At 35.7% G+C, this 14,681-nt stretch overlaps 1 protein-coding gene across 3 annotated transcripts; it reads right to left on the reverse strand.

The window, feature by feature from the left end:
* Positions 1-1,341: 1,341 nt before the first annotated feature.
* LOC110869024 lies at positions 1,342-5,371 on the reverse strand. Of its 3 annotated transcripts, none has more exons than XM_022118317.2 (3): positions 5,277-5,371; positions 3,377-3,428; positions 1,342-3,271 (listed from the first exon to the last, which is right to left on the reverse strand). In XM_022118317.2, exon 3 carries the CDS (start codon positions 3,171-3,173, stop codon positions 1,518-1,520), a length of 1,656 nt encoding a protein of 551 aa, XP_021974009.1. In that variant the 5' UTR covers positions 3,174-3,271; positions 3,377-3,428; positions 5,277-5,371; the 3' UTR covers positions 1,342-1,517. The 3 variants fall into 3 exon arrangements, with proteins under 3 accessions (XP_021974009.1, XP_021974006.1, XP_021974007.1); XM_022118314.2 differs by having other exon boundaries at positions 1,342-3,286; XM_022118315.2 differs by lacking the exon at positions 5,277-5,371 and adding an exon at positions 5,191-5,271 and having other exon boundaries at positions 1,342-3,286.
* Between the last annotated feature and the right edge of the window lie 9,310 nt (positions 5,372-14,681).

Raw genomic sequence — 14,681 nt, forward strand, 5'->3', positions numbered from 1 at the left:
TTATTTTTGTATATGTACATGTATACCTAGATAGAGGATCCTGTACATTAATCCAGAAGTGTGAGAAGTGTATTATAACACTATATAACACCATATAAACACCGTATAACACTATGTAACACCATATAACACCATATAACACATATGTAACACTATATAACACTATATAACAAATATAACACTATATTTTGTCTGATAGCATGTCTATGATAGATGTATAGTGTTATATTTGTTATATAGTGTTACATATGTGTTATATGGTGTTATATGGTGTTACATAGTGTTATACGGTGTTTATATGGTGTTATATAGTGTTATAATACACTTCTCACACTTCTGGATTAATGTACAGGATCCCTACCTTGTATACCTATTACTTATATGTATTATACTCATAAAGCATCTTTATCATTTTAAAATATATAATGCAAAATAGTGATTTTGAAGAAAATAAAAACAATTAAATCAAACCGCCAAACCAGCCGGTTCACCCAACCCAACCCAACCCTACCGGTTTCGTTTGTTGTTCCTTAAAACCGTGTTAGTTGTTTGGCCTATAACTTTTGTCAAAACCGGCCAAACCAGGCTACGAACAGCAATCATTTTTTTAAGCTTGATAAAAAAGTCAAAACAAGAAGGCATAAGCTTTATTTTTCGGCTTTTATAAATCATAAAATTGTTAATGTGATTTTAAACCCTGTATTATTACAATAATATATATGTTTTAAATAAATGATCTGAAAAACTTTGTGCAGACACATATTCTAAGTACCAATTCCATTTAAATAATATTTTATTTTACCAGCAAATGATGGAAAAGCAATCTTACCAAAGTATAATTTGCAGGTGACATAGATTCCCACTGCTTTTCTAGTCATTATCTGTGGAAACCAAGTAATATAAGTTAGTGGATGCTTAATTGGTTCCCATATCATCAGAAACACAAGTTGTAGACTAAGGAAAGCATGCAGTGACTGACAATTTACCGATATTGAAAGTAACAAAGACTATTAAGGTTTCAATAACTTGAATCAATTAATCAAACTAGCAGTTAATCAAAATCTGTTCGTACCATTCTGCCATCGATCATTGTCGGGTCGGTTGGTGAGTCAGCATTGAGAAATTAGGTCAAGCATATATGTTTCCACCACTGCTGGTCCTTAACTGGCTTAACTGGCTTTTACAATAGAAGGATGACGTCAGTAATTGATATTTAGCGGCTTTATGAAAAAAAAAATATTTAAAAGAGTGCTGCAACTACATAAACGAGAACTTAAACAACTGAATCCGCTTTCAGGTTTCTATAAAATGCATCAAAAGAATCCAAAAAAAAGCTCAAGCTTGTTGAAACTCGACATCATTAAAACTTTGTAAGTAGAACACTGAAACAAACGAAAGAAAATAAAGAACTTTACATGAAATGGAAAAATAGAAAAATCAAATACAGGGGAGATAGAGTTAGTCATTACGCCTTACAATTATATCATACAAATTAGATTTTTTTTAATTCTTTTTCCTCAATTATCTTCTCTATGTATAACAGATGGAACAGGCGGTTCTAGAGTTACATCGTTACTTCTCGAAAGAGAATTTTCTTCAACACCCTGATGTTGTTTCGAAAACCGGCTAGGACTAGGAGAGTTGGATGTATAGGGTGTCAATGAAGTGTTTTGAAGTGGAGATTTTGGTCCGGATTCGAAACCAAATTCTTCTTCGTGTGGTAAAGCCGATACAGAAATCTGATTATTTTCACCACTTGATTTGTTATAAAACTTATCTTCTTTAATATCATACGAATTTCCCGTTCGGACCTCTTGAGCAAGCGAACACCAGCAACAGAAAAGCCACAACGCACAATCGGTAACAGCCGGTTTACCACAACATGAATCAGACGGAGGTAAATTAAATCTTTTTCTCATTTGAATTCTCCAAAACCCGCCGTAAAGCAAACCGAATAAACACAGAAATATCCCTGTAACCCCTAACGCTTCTCGTGCAGTCTCGTTGTCGATATTAATAGCAGCCAGATTAAATATCCAAAAAGGCGCCAAACAAAACAGAAGAAACGTTGCGATATGAACGTACATGTTTCCAAACCCGAGTCTCTCCATATTCCATCCGAAAACACAAAAGCTACAAAATAACGAGAGATACGCTAACGAGATATCTTCCCAAAAGTCGAATATACCCCCACTCCATTTCGGACTAGTTTCGCTTGCTCTTTCATCTCGTGGGGTGAATGAGAATCTCCGTTCAAACGATTTGATCCTTTGTTGACTTGGTTGACTATTACTAACATTATCTTGTTTAAGTTGTGATTCTTCATCAGAAGCTGTAACATAATCTTTACCGAGTGGGCTAACGACACAATACACACCGGCAATCGCAGGTGCCCCGATTGCTACGGAGATAGTTATCGCGACCCCGATTGCGGGTCTTTCGGATCGTTTGTAACCAACGTTTAAACCGCATAAAGCGTACTGTGCAAGACAATTAAGGTTAAGTAGCAAGATAACAACCAACATGTGTGCCCATTCGTGCGGTTTATACGTTCCGTCTTTACAGTATATTTTTCTTAACTTCGTAACGTCTTCTGATCGCCATCTTAACAAAAGTACAAGGTGATAAAGACGTTGCGGGTGTTGGTATAAACACATGAGCGTAAACAGTGCGTTTAGGATTTGATTGTTGACTTCAAACCAAGCGTCTCTTTGAGTTTTTCTCGGTAGCGCGTGGTTTAACATTCCCGTCATTACAAGGAAGAGTATCGCACCGGAGACTGCAACACATATAATCCAGATTAACAGAACCATATTCATCGGGTTTCGTATCCACTCTTTCGCCATTGTTTGAAGCGACACCCATTCGATTTTCTTAGAGAAGACTCTCGATAGACGATCGCGGATCTTTTGACTTGTGCTGGAAGGTACCTTGCGTGAGAACTCATCTTTTTGTTGGGCAATTCGTTGGAAATGTGCGGTTGGCGTACCTAAATTACCGAATGGAAGGAAACTCGAGGTTCTGTTTGTTAGACTACCGTCACTTGCAGTTTGGATATCCCCATCGGTTAGAAATCCCCTTCGAGAGGTTTCGATATGCAGATTAACACGGGTTTTGATTTTACGTTCGTTAGATATGTCATCGTCGACTCCAGAACTATTGTTTGTAGACATTGTATCTTGTAATGTAGGATGATTTTTTTCTTTTTAAATGTTGATTGCTCTTCAGGGTATATTAGATTCCTTCAGCAGCAAGAGCAACGGTGGCAGTGCTGCAAATGCATAGACTGGAAAGAAAAAAATAAATACCTAAACCAGACAATCGATTACCAATAGAACGGTTCATTGCTAATGAAATATAGAACAAAGAAACATACAAAGTTCGAATAAGTTCGCCTACAGATCCATCGACATCTTCATTACTTACATCTGCAACATGCCGGCCAACATAAAAACATCCTTTAGTCAAATCATATAGTGATATAAATCTAAACAACATGGGTTCACCACATTTGATACGTATACGGAACATTTGTGTCCCCAAAACATGATGTTACATAGCAGCAAGTCAGCAACAACTCGCGGCATTCACACAAATAGCATGATAACTAGTTTAAAACTCATAAAAGTTTGCAGAGTATGAGATTAATACTAGCGAATTTTGTCCTAACAATAGATAAAATAAATATTTAAGGGAATGACTCGCAAGGTTCCAAAAAGGTAGTTGCATAAGCTTAAAGATACAATCTAGTTTAATCTTTGTTTGAATAGTTTGAGCTACAAGATCCTAGTCATCACAATGTTTCAACACAGATTATAATAGAAGTAATGTTTTTGCCTCAGTCCATGCAGCAACAAAGGTCCCATTCTTGGCAGTGTGATCAACAAAATACAAATTCAAACTGATGTTATACAAGGAGCAGCAGGTTTCTTTGGGTCTATCCAAATGATGCAAGGAATGCCATACATCATCATCATCATCATCATCATCATCATCATCATCATCATCATCATCATCATACTCAGTATATCCCGCCAATAGCAAAGCTAAGGTAGGGTCTGAGGAGGGTAAGATGTAGATAGCCTTACCTCTACCCCGTAGGAATAGTGAGGCTGCTTCTAGTGAGACCCCCGGCTCGATAGTAGTTTTGCATCAAGCCTTGGACATAAGGCACATAACACTAAGCAATTGAGACAAACGCCGATTAGTGCATGTACCCCCTTTGTCTTTCGGCTATCAACGCTACCACATGATGCATGATTAACCATCCCCCTCTTTTAACGAAATTAGTAAAATAACGTTAAAATTAGTGCACTTTCACTTTTGCCCCCTGAGCGCCCACACATATATACATTGTCTGTGCATACCGCAAGGAATGCGCATAATCCTTATTGTAATTATCTATTTCATAATTAGGAGCTATGTCACTAGATTAAGTTTCCTTCGAGTTATTCTCATCATACTCCTATAACAAACAGTTCGATAAATATTACACAAATCTACCTGCAATTTACACTAGAGCTAACTTCAATACATCAAACATGAAGATTATGATTTGTTAGGTAAATAACATTTATTGTAATCACTTTTATCAACACTACGAGTTATGATTAGGTTACATTTCTTCGTAATTATCCTCACAAACTGATTAGGTTTTCGTTATTCCACAACGATACGGTCCTCAAACTTAATCTGAACCTAACTGTAATTATCAGGTCAAATATGAGTAGTTACACAACTTCAACTTGTCAATTCATACACAAATAACAATCAGATCAACATACTCCTATAACAAACGGTTCGATAAATAATACATAAATCTACCTGCAATATACACTAGAGCTAACTTCAATACATCAAACATGACAATTATTACATAGAATATAGTAGTTATAATCTGTTTGTAGTTATATTACAATAACTACGAGTTATAGATAACATTTCTTTGTAATTATCCATTTATCCTCACAAATTGATTAGGTTTTCGTTATGTCAGAACGATAAACCTCAATACCTAGAAACAATGGAGAATTATACGGTTCTCAAACTTAAGCTGAATCTAAGCTGTAATTAACTAATTATCAGGTCAAATTTGAGTAGTTAAACAACTTCAACTCGTCAATGGATACACGAATAACAAACAGATCAACAAAACCTAAACATCTCAAACATTTATATCTAAAAACTTACAGAAATCAACGCATAACTGAAGAATCCGTTGAAATTGTAAGAACAATGCGAGATCTGGAAGAAGAAGAAGGAGAAGAAATGCGTACCTGTAGCAGAATGATTGATATGGAAGAATTATTATTGGAATCTGGCAGGTGAATGATGATGAGAAGGTTCGTTATGTGTAGCACGAGAAAAAGGTTGCCAATAGCACCTGAGTGTGAGTGGGTCGATTTTATTACTCAGTTCGTACGACGTCGTTTGGATTGACTGGTATACCCGTAATACTAATGCGTAATATCAACCATTTGATCATCGGCTAAACGAACTTTAGCAAAGTTACCTGTCCGTAGATTCTTGACCAGGGGCGCAGCTTCCTTGGGACGGGAACCCGAACTTTTCGACGCGTAACAGTACCTTCGTATAGAAATTTTTAGGTATATACGTCCCCCCCCCCCCCCCCGTGGAATTAGGAAAAATCGACCCCCAAGCTTCGTCAATGTTCTTGACCATATCTTGCCATGAGATAGCATGGAAAGAAGCACCAGAATCCATAATCTAGGATTCCGCTGAATTCTCAAAACAACATATGAGAGCATCTCCTGATTCTTCAGAGGATACACTGTTTACTTCTTTCTTTGCAGCTTGTTTTGTACATTGGCTTCTAAAGTGACATTTTTCTTTGCAATTCCAACATTTAATGTCTTTTCTGCTCTTTGACTGCCCCCTTTTTCTGGACTTTGACCTACCTCGATTAGTTCCTCTATTGTTTCTTCTTCCTCTACTTTCTGTGTGCAATAAAGAACTTGAATTGGAAGTTTTATTATTGCTTCTCCGTCTGATATCTTCATTTATAATCAAGTCACGAATACTCTCAAAAGTGAGTTTGGTAGTGCCGGATGCACTACTAACAGCTATGACTGCGCCTGACCAACTATCGGGCAAAGATGATAGAAGGAGGAGCGCTTGTACTTCATCATCAAACTTTATTTCAACTGAGCCTAAACGAGAGATAATCGAGTTAAACTCATTTATGTGAGAGGTAACCGACATGCCTTCCTTCATCTTGGTGTTAACCAATTGTCGGATGAGGAATGCTTTGTTTGAAGCAGATGGTTTTTCATACATGTTGGACAAAGCTTTCAATACACCGTAAGTTGTTGTTTCATTGACAATGTTATACGCAACACTCTTTGCCAAAGAAAGCCTAACCACACCCAAAGCTTGTCTGTCCAGGAACTTCCATTCTTCATCATACATGTCATCCGGTTGTTGTCCCAACATAGGCAAATGCAAACCCTTTTGATACAACAAATCCTCAATTTGCATTCTCCAAAATCCATAATCACTACCATCAAACTTGTCAATCTTGATTTTACTATCTTCTGCCATTTTTAATGAATAATTCTCAATTTGCTACAAACTAAACAAATTTGTACTGTTGAATGATAATTATACTAGCGGAAGCAATACACGGAAACAAAAAAAACTTATCTGTTTTAAGCTTTAAAATGGCACTGAGCAAAATAAAGATGGTTGATAAGAACTTTGTCAAAGTTAGGGGTTATTTTTGCAGATAAGAGAAACTTGATTGTCCTAAAAGAAAAGAAAAGAAAAACACGTATTGTTTCTTCTTCTCCACAATTTCACAAAATCAGTCAACTCAAGGGCAGAATTGAAACCCTAGGTCTTAGATTTTTGGAACCTTAGATGCTATATTCAGCAACAATGGTCTCCAATTTTGTAACCCCTAGGCAATGGTGCGAACCCAAACGGAGTTAGGAACTGATGACGACGGCTGTGCTAGTGGCGGCGGGAAGACGAGCGGCAGTGGCGGCGACTACTGGGTCGACAAACCCTAGTCACGATTTCTACAGAGGATGTCTTCAAATCGGAACCCTAGTCCTGACATGTATCTTCTTCTTCACCTCTTTTGCTACTAGTTCGTGTGAATCAATGAAGAGCCTGAGCTCTGATACCCGTTGTTAAGGTCAGAACACAATTCACACAAACACTAGAACAATATGCAGCAAGCTCACACACTCACACACTCTAATCTTAAGAACAAGAACACAAGATTTATAGTGGTTCAGTATAATCTGACCTACATCCACTCCACAACTAGTTCTTCTGTCACACCCCGATATTTCCACGTATTATCAGTGGGCCCGGTGGGGAGTATCGTGACGTAGTTGATATCATCATAGTCAAAAATCACAGTTTAAATGCACAGCGGAAGTCTAAAAGTAAAATATTACAAACCGAAATGAAAGTAACAAAGTATTACAACGGAATGTAAAGGATCCACAGGCGGATCAAAATAAAAGAAGATAATTGTTCAACAGATTTTAAGTGACAAAGCTTGCAAGACTCTTATTTATTCACTCAGGAGTAGCCAGCCTATTCCGCCTAGTACCTGCACTTTAGCCTTTTTGGAAAATACTTCAGTTTACACTGGTAAATACAATTAACCGACTCTTTTAAAAACTTTTAAGAAAATTGATTTAAATGCACAAGGCACAATTAATCTTTTATAACTTGGGACAACTATTTTAAAAATAATCTTGTATACAGATTTATATGTTTGTCGTCCGTTAGGGTCGGTTAGAAGAGCCGGACAAGATTAACTGACACACCACAGGTATAATGCCCACAAGGAGAACTCCTTATTGTGGATTACCATTTATACATACGCAACTGTCAGGTGTATGCCTACACCCCGTGCTTAAGTCGTGGCCATTTCAATGAATGAGCCGGGGATATCCAGGACATGGTCATTAACCCCCCAAAGGCCATATACCCAACAAAACGGGTTATGCAAATATATTAATCACAATCCGATTTAAACAATTACACACCCGACCAAGCGACATTATTATAATACCGTATCCCAAGCCCGTATAACGGAAAATAAGTTAAAAGTATTTACCTGAGCAAATTATACAAATTTATCCCAGCCGTACAAATCAGCAAGTGCAAGTATCTTTTACTGGTCTCCTAAATCTGGAACGAAGGTTTTAATTAACCTATTAGTTTCCTAACGGGTCTTAATTAAGTCTAAACTTAGACCGGTTAGTTTTAAAGGAAGATATACGGTTCAAAACGCAAGATTAAGCGAAGACCGGATTAGAATGTGATTTAGACCCGACAAGTTTGAAGACTTGTATAATATGGGTAAACTAAACACATTCTGGATTTTGAGATAAAATGATAAGGTTTGACCCGTTTCGGTTAATTTATGCAAACTAGTTACATAAACCGCACCGAACGTGAAAAATGCATAACGGGTAAACAAAAGAGTCATGAACAGGTTTCCTAAGTTAATATGCATTAAATATGTTGTGATATCAGTAGGATACCTTCCATTATGCCCAAAACGGATTTAAACTCAAATTAAGCCCCGTAGGGGTATTTTGGTCATTTTAAAGGTTATAAAAGAGGTTAAATATAAATCTGAGGTTCTGATTTGAAATGATCAGTAAAAATAATTATTTTTGCAGGTCATATCATTAGGGTATTGCATATATGTGAAATTTATCATATATAACCAAACTATGCACCGTAGAGGCATTTTGGTAATTTCACATGAGCTTTAAAGGTCAAATTTGGAAATATGAGTTCAAAACTTTTGCTTATTGTTAAAATATAAAAATTTACTTAAAACATCAGTAGATATTAAGTCTTATATGTCAAAAATAGTTTTAACCTATACTATGCGTTTAAAACACGTAAAAAGGTGGTTTTAAGCGATTTTCGGGTTTTATAAGTAAAGCTGAGATTTTTATCAGTCCAAAGGGCTATAAATATTTTATTTAACATATAAAATCAGTAAGGTTTGGTATCAAAATGTTATGTAAAACTCATTTTATTAGCAAAAGGGGTATAACCGACAATTACCGAATCAAAGCAATAACCCTATGTTATGATCAGTTTAAAAATAAATAAAAATCTTCAAAAATCTCAAAATATTATATTACATCAGTGGGTAAAAGGTTTGGTGTAAAAATTTGGGTTTAAATAGGCTTTATGCTAAATATGCCGTTTAATTAATAAAAAGCTTTCAAATTACGATATTGAGCATAACTCCTAATTTAGACCTCAAACTGATGTCAAATTTTTAGGAAATGTTTAATAATTAGTAATAAAGGTTTTGGTCCTCTCACATTTTCAAAAATCTCATTTTAATGTCAAAAGGGCATAATGGTCAACTTTTAAGCATATAACGGAAACATGCAAATGAATCGGAGTATTAAGGAACCATGTAGTATAACCTCAGAGAGTTTTACTAACTTATAATATGGTCCTAATGGGACCCTAAGGCATTTCTAAAATAAGCTAAATCGGGTCAGAACTGAAAGTCAAAGCAAAAGTCTTCTTTTGCGACTTTCGGTTCCGAACCGAGCCTAAACTCAGAATTGTCGGGTTGAACATGCTTAGACATGTTCTTACATTAATTACCAAGTTATCTTAGTGTTAAAACAGGTTCCATAGCTTCTACATTGCTAATTATGAATTTATTTGCAAAATAGCTTTCTGTTGACTTTTTAATACTAAGTTTGACCCGACAATTGACCAAGTTAGAGTGATAATCAGAGGGTACCCTTTTAAGGGTTTATTACCCACATAATTACCAACCCATAGCCACTTTCAATTCGAAAAATGACTGGACCATTAGTGATTAATCACTAAGTCAAAGCTTAATTACAACGGCTTTGACTTTTGGTCATTAAGCTAATAAAACTTGAACTTAGGGGGTTAAGAACACTTACAATGGTCCTTAACACGAATTTGGAACTCAAGAAAAATAGCTTGAGCTCCAGGAAACTCCAGATAGAGTGTTGTGAATAATTTTTAAGTGTGCAAGAACAATGTTGCAACAAAGGCTCCTTATATAGGAAATTTAATTGCACAAGATCATTCCACATGAGTCTACCATTGATCCCTGATGAATCCAAGTGTCCCCTATGCATGAAAAACCACTGGTGCAGCTCCTGAATTCGAAAACCAGGCCTTTAAGGCGGTGCAACCTGCTGTAACAGACATCTGTGCAGTTTTTCTGCACCTGCAGGTTCTACACGGCCCGCGTAGGGTATAGCCCAAGGCCTACGCGGCCGGTATGGAGATCAGATCCGGTCACAAGTTTTCAGACTTTGCACATTTGGTCCCTGGTCCTTCTAAACCTGTTTTTAACTTGTTTTTATTGCATTTTTAACCCCCAAACTTGACTTTTAAGGACTCTAAGTCATAAACAAACTCCGTTAAGTTCCCGATTAGATATACGAGCATCTGAAAAGACCTGAATTTCAACATTGACGCTTTTAACCCCTTATTTACGAATGTTAGCGTATTTTCCTCATACGATATCGAAACCTTGTGAAATTTTTATCATTTATTCTCGGGAGCATAATTAATCGTTACAAAGCTTCGGGTTTGTTAAAAGGTCACTCAGAAGTATAAATTAAATATGTTGACGCATTTACACCGTGCGGTTTGTAAACTTTCACTTTCTTCCACAAACGGCTTCACATGATTCATAATTCATTCGTTTAAGGGTATAAACATCGTGTAGGGTTGTTGAAAGGTATAATTATCAAATGTTGACACTTTGAATCCTTTTACACACATACTTTCTTTGTTTGTCAACTTTAGTCCCTCGTAACCAATTTGTTACTCGTTTAAAGTCCATGACACGTGTCGAGATTATATTGGACATGATTTTACGAGGTGTTACATCATGTAACACCTCGTAAAATCACGTCCAATGATGTATTGACACGTGTAATAAACCCTAATGAAGTCAAACGTTGACTATGAAGGACTAATTTTGCGTAAAATCAAAAACTTTGATTATAAGAGGTACTTGTGCTTGCTGATTAGAATATACGGCTGAGTATAAATTGAATTTTAAGCTCAGGTAAATACTTTTAACTTATTTTTCGTTATACGGGCTTGGGATACGGTATTATAAAAATACCGCTTGGTCGGGTGTAGAAACCTTTTAATCGGAGATGATTAAATTGCATACTCCCGTTTTAATCAGTATTGCTTGGTAACAAATAACATTGGGGGTTAATGACCGTGTCCTGGATATCCTTGCCTCATTTAAAAAGTGTAAATGGCCACAACTTAAGCACAAGGTGTAGGCATAACACCTCCTATTGCGTAGGTAAAAGATATACTCACTCGTGAGGTAACTTCTTGTGAGTTATATTTGTGGTGTGTCGATTAATCTTGATCGGTTTGTTTAATCACTGGCCCTAAATGTTGGACAAACATGTAAATCTGATACAAGATTGTTATTAATATAATTATCCCAAGTTATAAAAGAATATTCGTGCCTTGTGCATTTAAATCAATTTTCATAAAGATTTTCAAAAGAGTCAGTTAATTGTATTTATCAGTGTAAAGTAACGTATTTTCCAAAAAGGTTAAGTGACATGTACTGTACGTAAATTGGCTGGGAGCTCAGGGCGTTAATAAGGAATCTTGCAAGTTCTAAACGTCTAAAGTCTGTTGAACAGTGTTTATATTTCTGTTTTAAGATCCGCCTGTGGATCCATCTTACAACCCGTTTGTAATATTTGATGTTACTTTTGAATCGGTTTGTAATATATTTACTTTAGACTTCCGCTGTGCATTGAACTGTGATTATTTGACTATGATGATATCAACTACGTCACGATACTCCCCACCGGTAATACGTGGAAATATCGGGGTGTGACATCTTCCTTCTGTATTAGGTGCTCAAAGTGTTACAGTACATGAATTTCAAGTATTTATAGGGGTTACAATTAGGTTACTAAATATAATAATGAGATATACTTCAAGAGTAGTAATATCCCGGCTATTAGTCTAGAGGAGGACTAATTCCTTTTCCTGAGTCAAATACTCCATAACCCAACAACCAACATAGTCTGCGTCGGTGCGTCGTAGTACCCTGTTAACTCGATATTGTGCTCCATCTTGAACTCAACTCCGTAGTCAATCGTTCCCTTAACATACTTCAATACTCTTCAAAAAACATACATATGAGGCTTGCGTGGGTTCTGCATATTACAGCTTAATACACCCACACTAAATGCTATATCTGGTCTCGTTAAGGTTAGATAAATTAGACTACCCACGATCTTTCTATACTTAGTTGGGTCTTCTATTTATTTCCCTTCATCGTCATATATCTTTGTGTTGACATCAATCAGAGTTATGGCGGGCTTTGAGTCCCATCATCTCAAACTTGACAAGCATATCAGTTGAGTACTTTCGCTGGTGTAATAGAATACCCGATTCACGGTATTCCACCTCTAAACCAAGAAAATGTTTGAGGCATCCCAAGTCTTTTATCTTAAACCTAGTGTTCAAATTACTGGACTGGCTCTTCTTCCAAATCACCGGTTAACACAAGATCATCGACATATACCAACACGACTGCTACTTTACTGCCATGTGTTTTCACAAACGAACAAACTTGCATCAGACGAAGTACTAACAAATCCATTATATCTTTCCATACCAAGCTCTAGGTGACTGCTTTAATCCATATAAAGCTTTCTTTAACTTATATTCGTAACCAGGCCTGGTTATATCTTCGAATCCAAGGGGGTGTTCCATATATATGGTGTGATTGAGATCACCATATAGGAAAGCACTATCTACCAAAGATTCCACGACTTACTTGCAACTAGCTAACGATAGAAGGACTCGGACAGTTGTTAACTTTGCCACTGGACTAAACGTTTCATCGTAGTCCATACCATATTCCTGAGTAAACTCGCGAGCCACCAAGTGTGCTTTGTATCTTTCTATAGATCCATCTGCTCGTCTCTTAGTTTTATAAACCCACTTGCTTGAAACTAACTTAACACCGTCTGGACGTGGTACTAAATCCCAAAGCATCCAGCTCACTTTTCATAGCCTTAGCCCATTCAGTGTTGTTGCAAGCTTTTCATATGTTATTGTAACATTATCTTAAGTAACAAAGATTTTTTCTTTCTTTATACTCTTTAGTCGTTTGAGTAGTTACAAAAATCAAGAGCTAAAAGAACTGTTTTAACTTTATCATCGTGAAAAAAACATAATTTAATAATCAAAACTAAGAAAATAGTTTCTCTTTCTTTCTTTAATTTTCTCTCTATTCAACTTCTAAGCTCCAACAATGGTTAAGAACAATTCATTCCTTACATTTAAGCTTCAATTTTGCTAGTGATGCTTATGAATTAATTCACGTCAATAGTAAAATGCAACAATCAACCGTACAAATGATACACATCAACACTTCGAAGACAACATTTAAGAAAACCGAAGATGCAATTCATAATGAGTAGATCTTGAAGAAGGGACAAAGCAACGCAACCAATTTTTCTTGATAGACGAAACTTAATTGATGAGTTGAAGTTGTGTGACTACTTATAGTTGACCTGATAATTACAGCTTAGGTTCAAGTTAAGTTTGAAAATCGTATAATTCTCCATTGTTTCTATGTGTTGAGGTTTATCGTTGTGACATAACGAAAACCTAAACAATTTGTGTGGATAATTATAAATAAATGTAATCTAATCATAACTGATAAAAGTAATTACAATAAATGTTATATACCTAACAAATCATATTATTCATGTTTGATGTATTGAAGTTAGCTCTATTGTAAATTTCAGGTAGATTTGTGTATTATATATCGAACTGTTTGTTATAGGAGTATGTTGATCAGATTGTTATTTGTGTATGAATTGATGAGTTGAAGTTGTGTAACTACTTATAGTTGACCTGATAATTACAGCTTAGGTTCAACTTAAGTTTGAAAATCATATAATTCTCCATTATTTGTAGGTAAACGAACTTCTCATCGAACGGTTCACGAACTGTTCGCTAAACGTTGGATTTGTTTACAACCCTACATATAATTCTTATTCTTGTTTAAGATATTAAGTCTTAACTCCAACCACACATGGGTAAGTTTTTCTTGTTTAAGATATTAACCGATTGCCTATAGCAATGATGTTAAGTCTTAACTTCAACCAATTTACTCATGATTTTAACGTTTGTTTTATGTCACATGGGTAAATAAAAACTATAACTAAAAGACAATAAGGTTGAGATTGAAAGTTGTAAAAAGTTGTTAGTACAATCAGTCTTCTAAATTTAAAAATTGTTTAATGATAGATTTAGGTTATTGTTATTATTGTTACTTATATTTTTCTAGTAAAAGTTATTTAACAAAAACTTCTAAAATGTAGAAAAAGTTTTACGGGTTATCTGATCTGTCTTGATTTGTGTCAAAAAAACTGGATACTTTTCAAAGATTTGGACCAAACATCTGCAGTCTGCAAAACGTCTGCAGTCTGCGGACCACATCTGCAGACATCTGCAGCTGAAGAGGTGGACCAAACCTCTGCAGTCTGCAAGAAGAAGACTGTTTGTTTTTTAACTTCTGCAAGCTGCTGAAATAAACTGAAATATAAATAAACTGATTTTATTTAACTTAAAAGAGTTTTTTAACATTCAAACATAAATAATAG

The sequence above is a fragment of the Helianthus annuus genome, chromosome 7 (assembly GCF_002127325.2).
Source record: "Helianthus annuus cultivar XRQ/B chromosome 7, HanXRQr2.0-SUNRISE, whole genome shotgun sequence".
In the NCBI taxonomy this organism is placed as follows: Eukaryota; Viridiplantae; Streptophyta; class Magnoliopsida; order Asterales; family Asteraceae; genus Helianthus; species Helianthus annuus.

Bases quoted from the DNA above. Each gene is read 5' to 3' on its own strand.
- LOC110869024 (XM_022118317.2), bottom strand. From the start codon at position 3,173: ATGTCTACAAACAATAGTTCTGGAGTCGACGATGACATATCTAACGAA.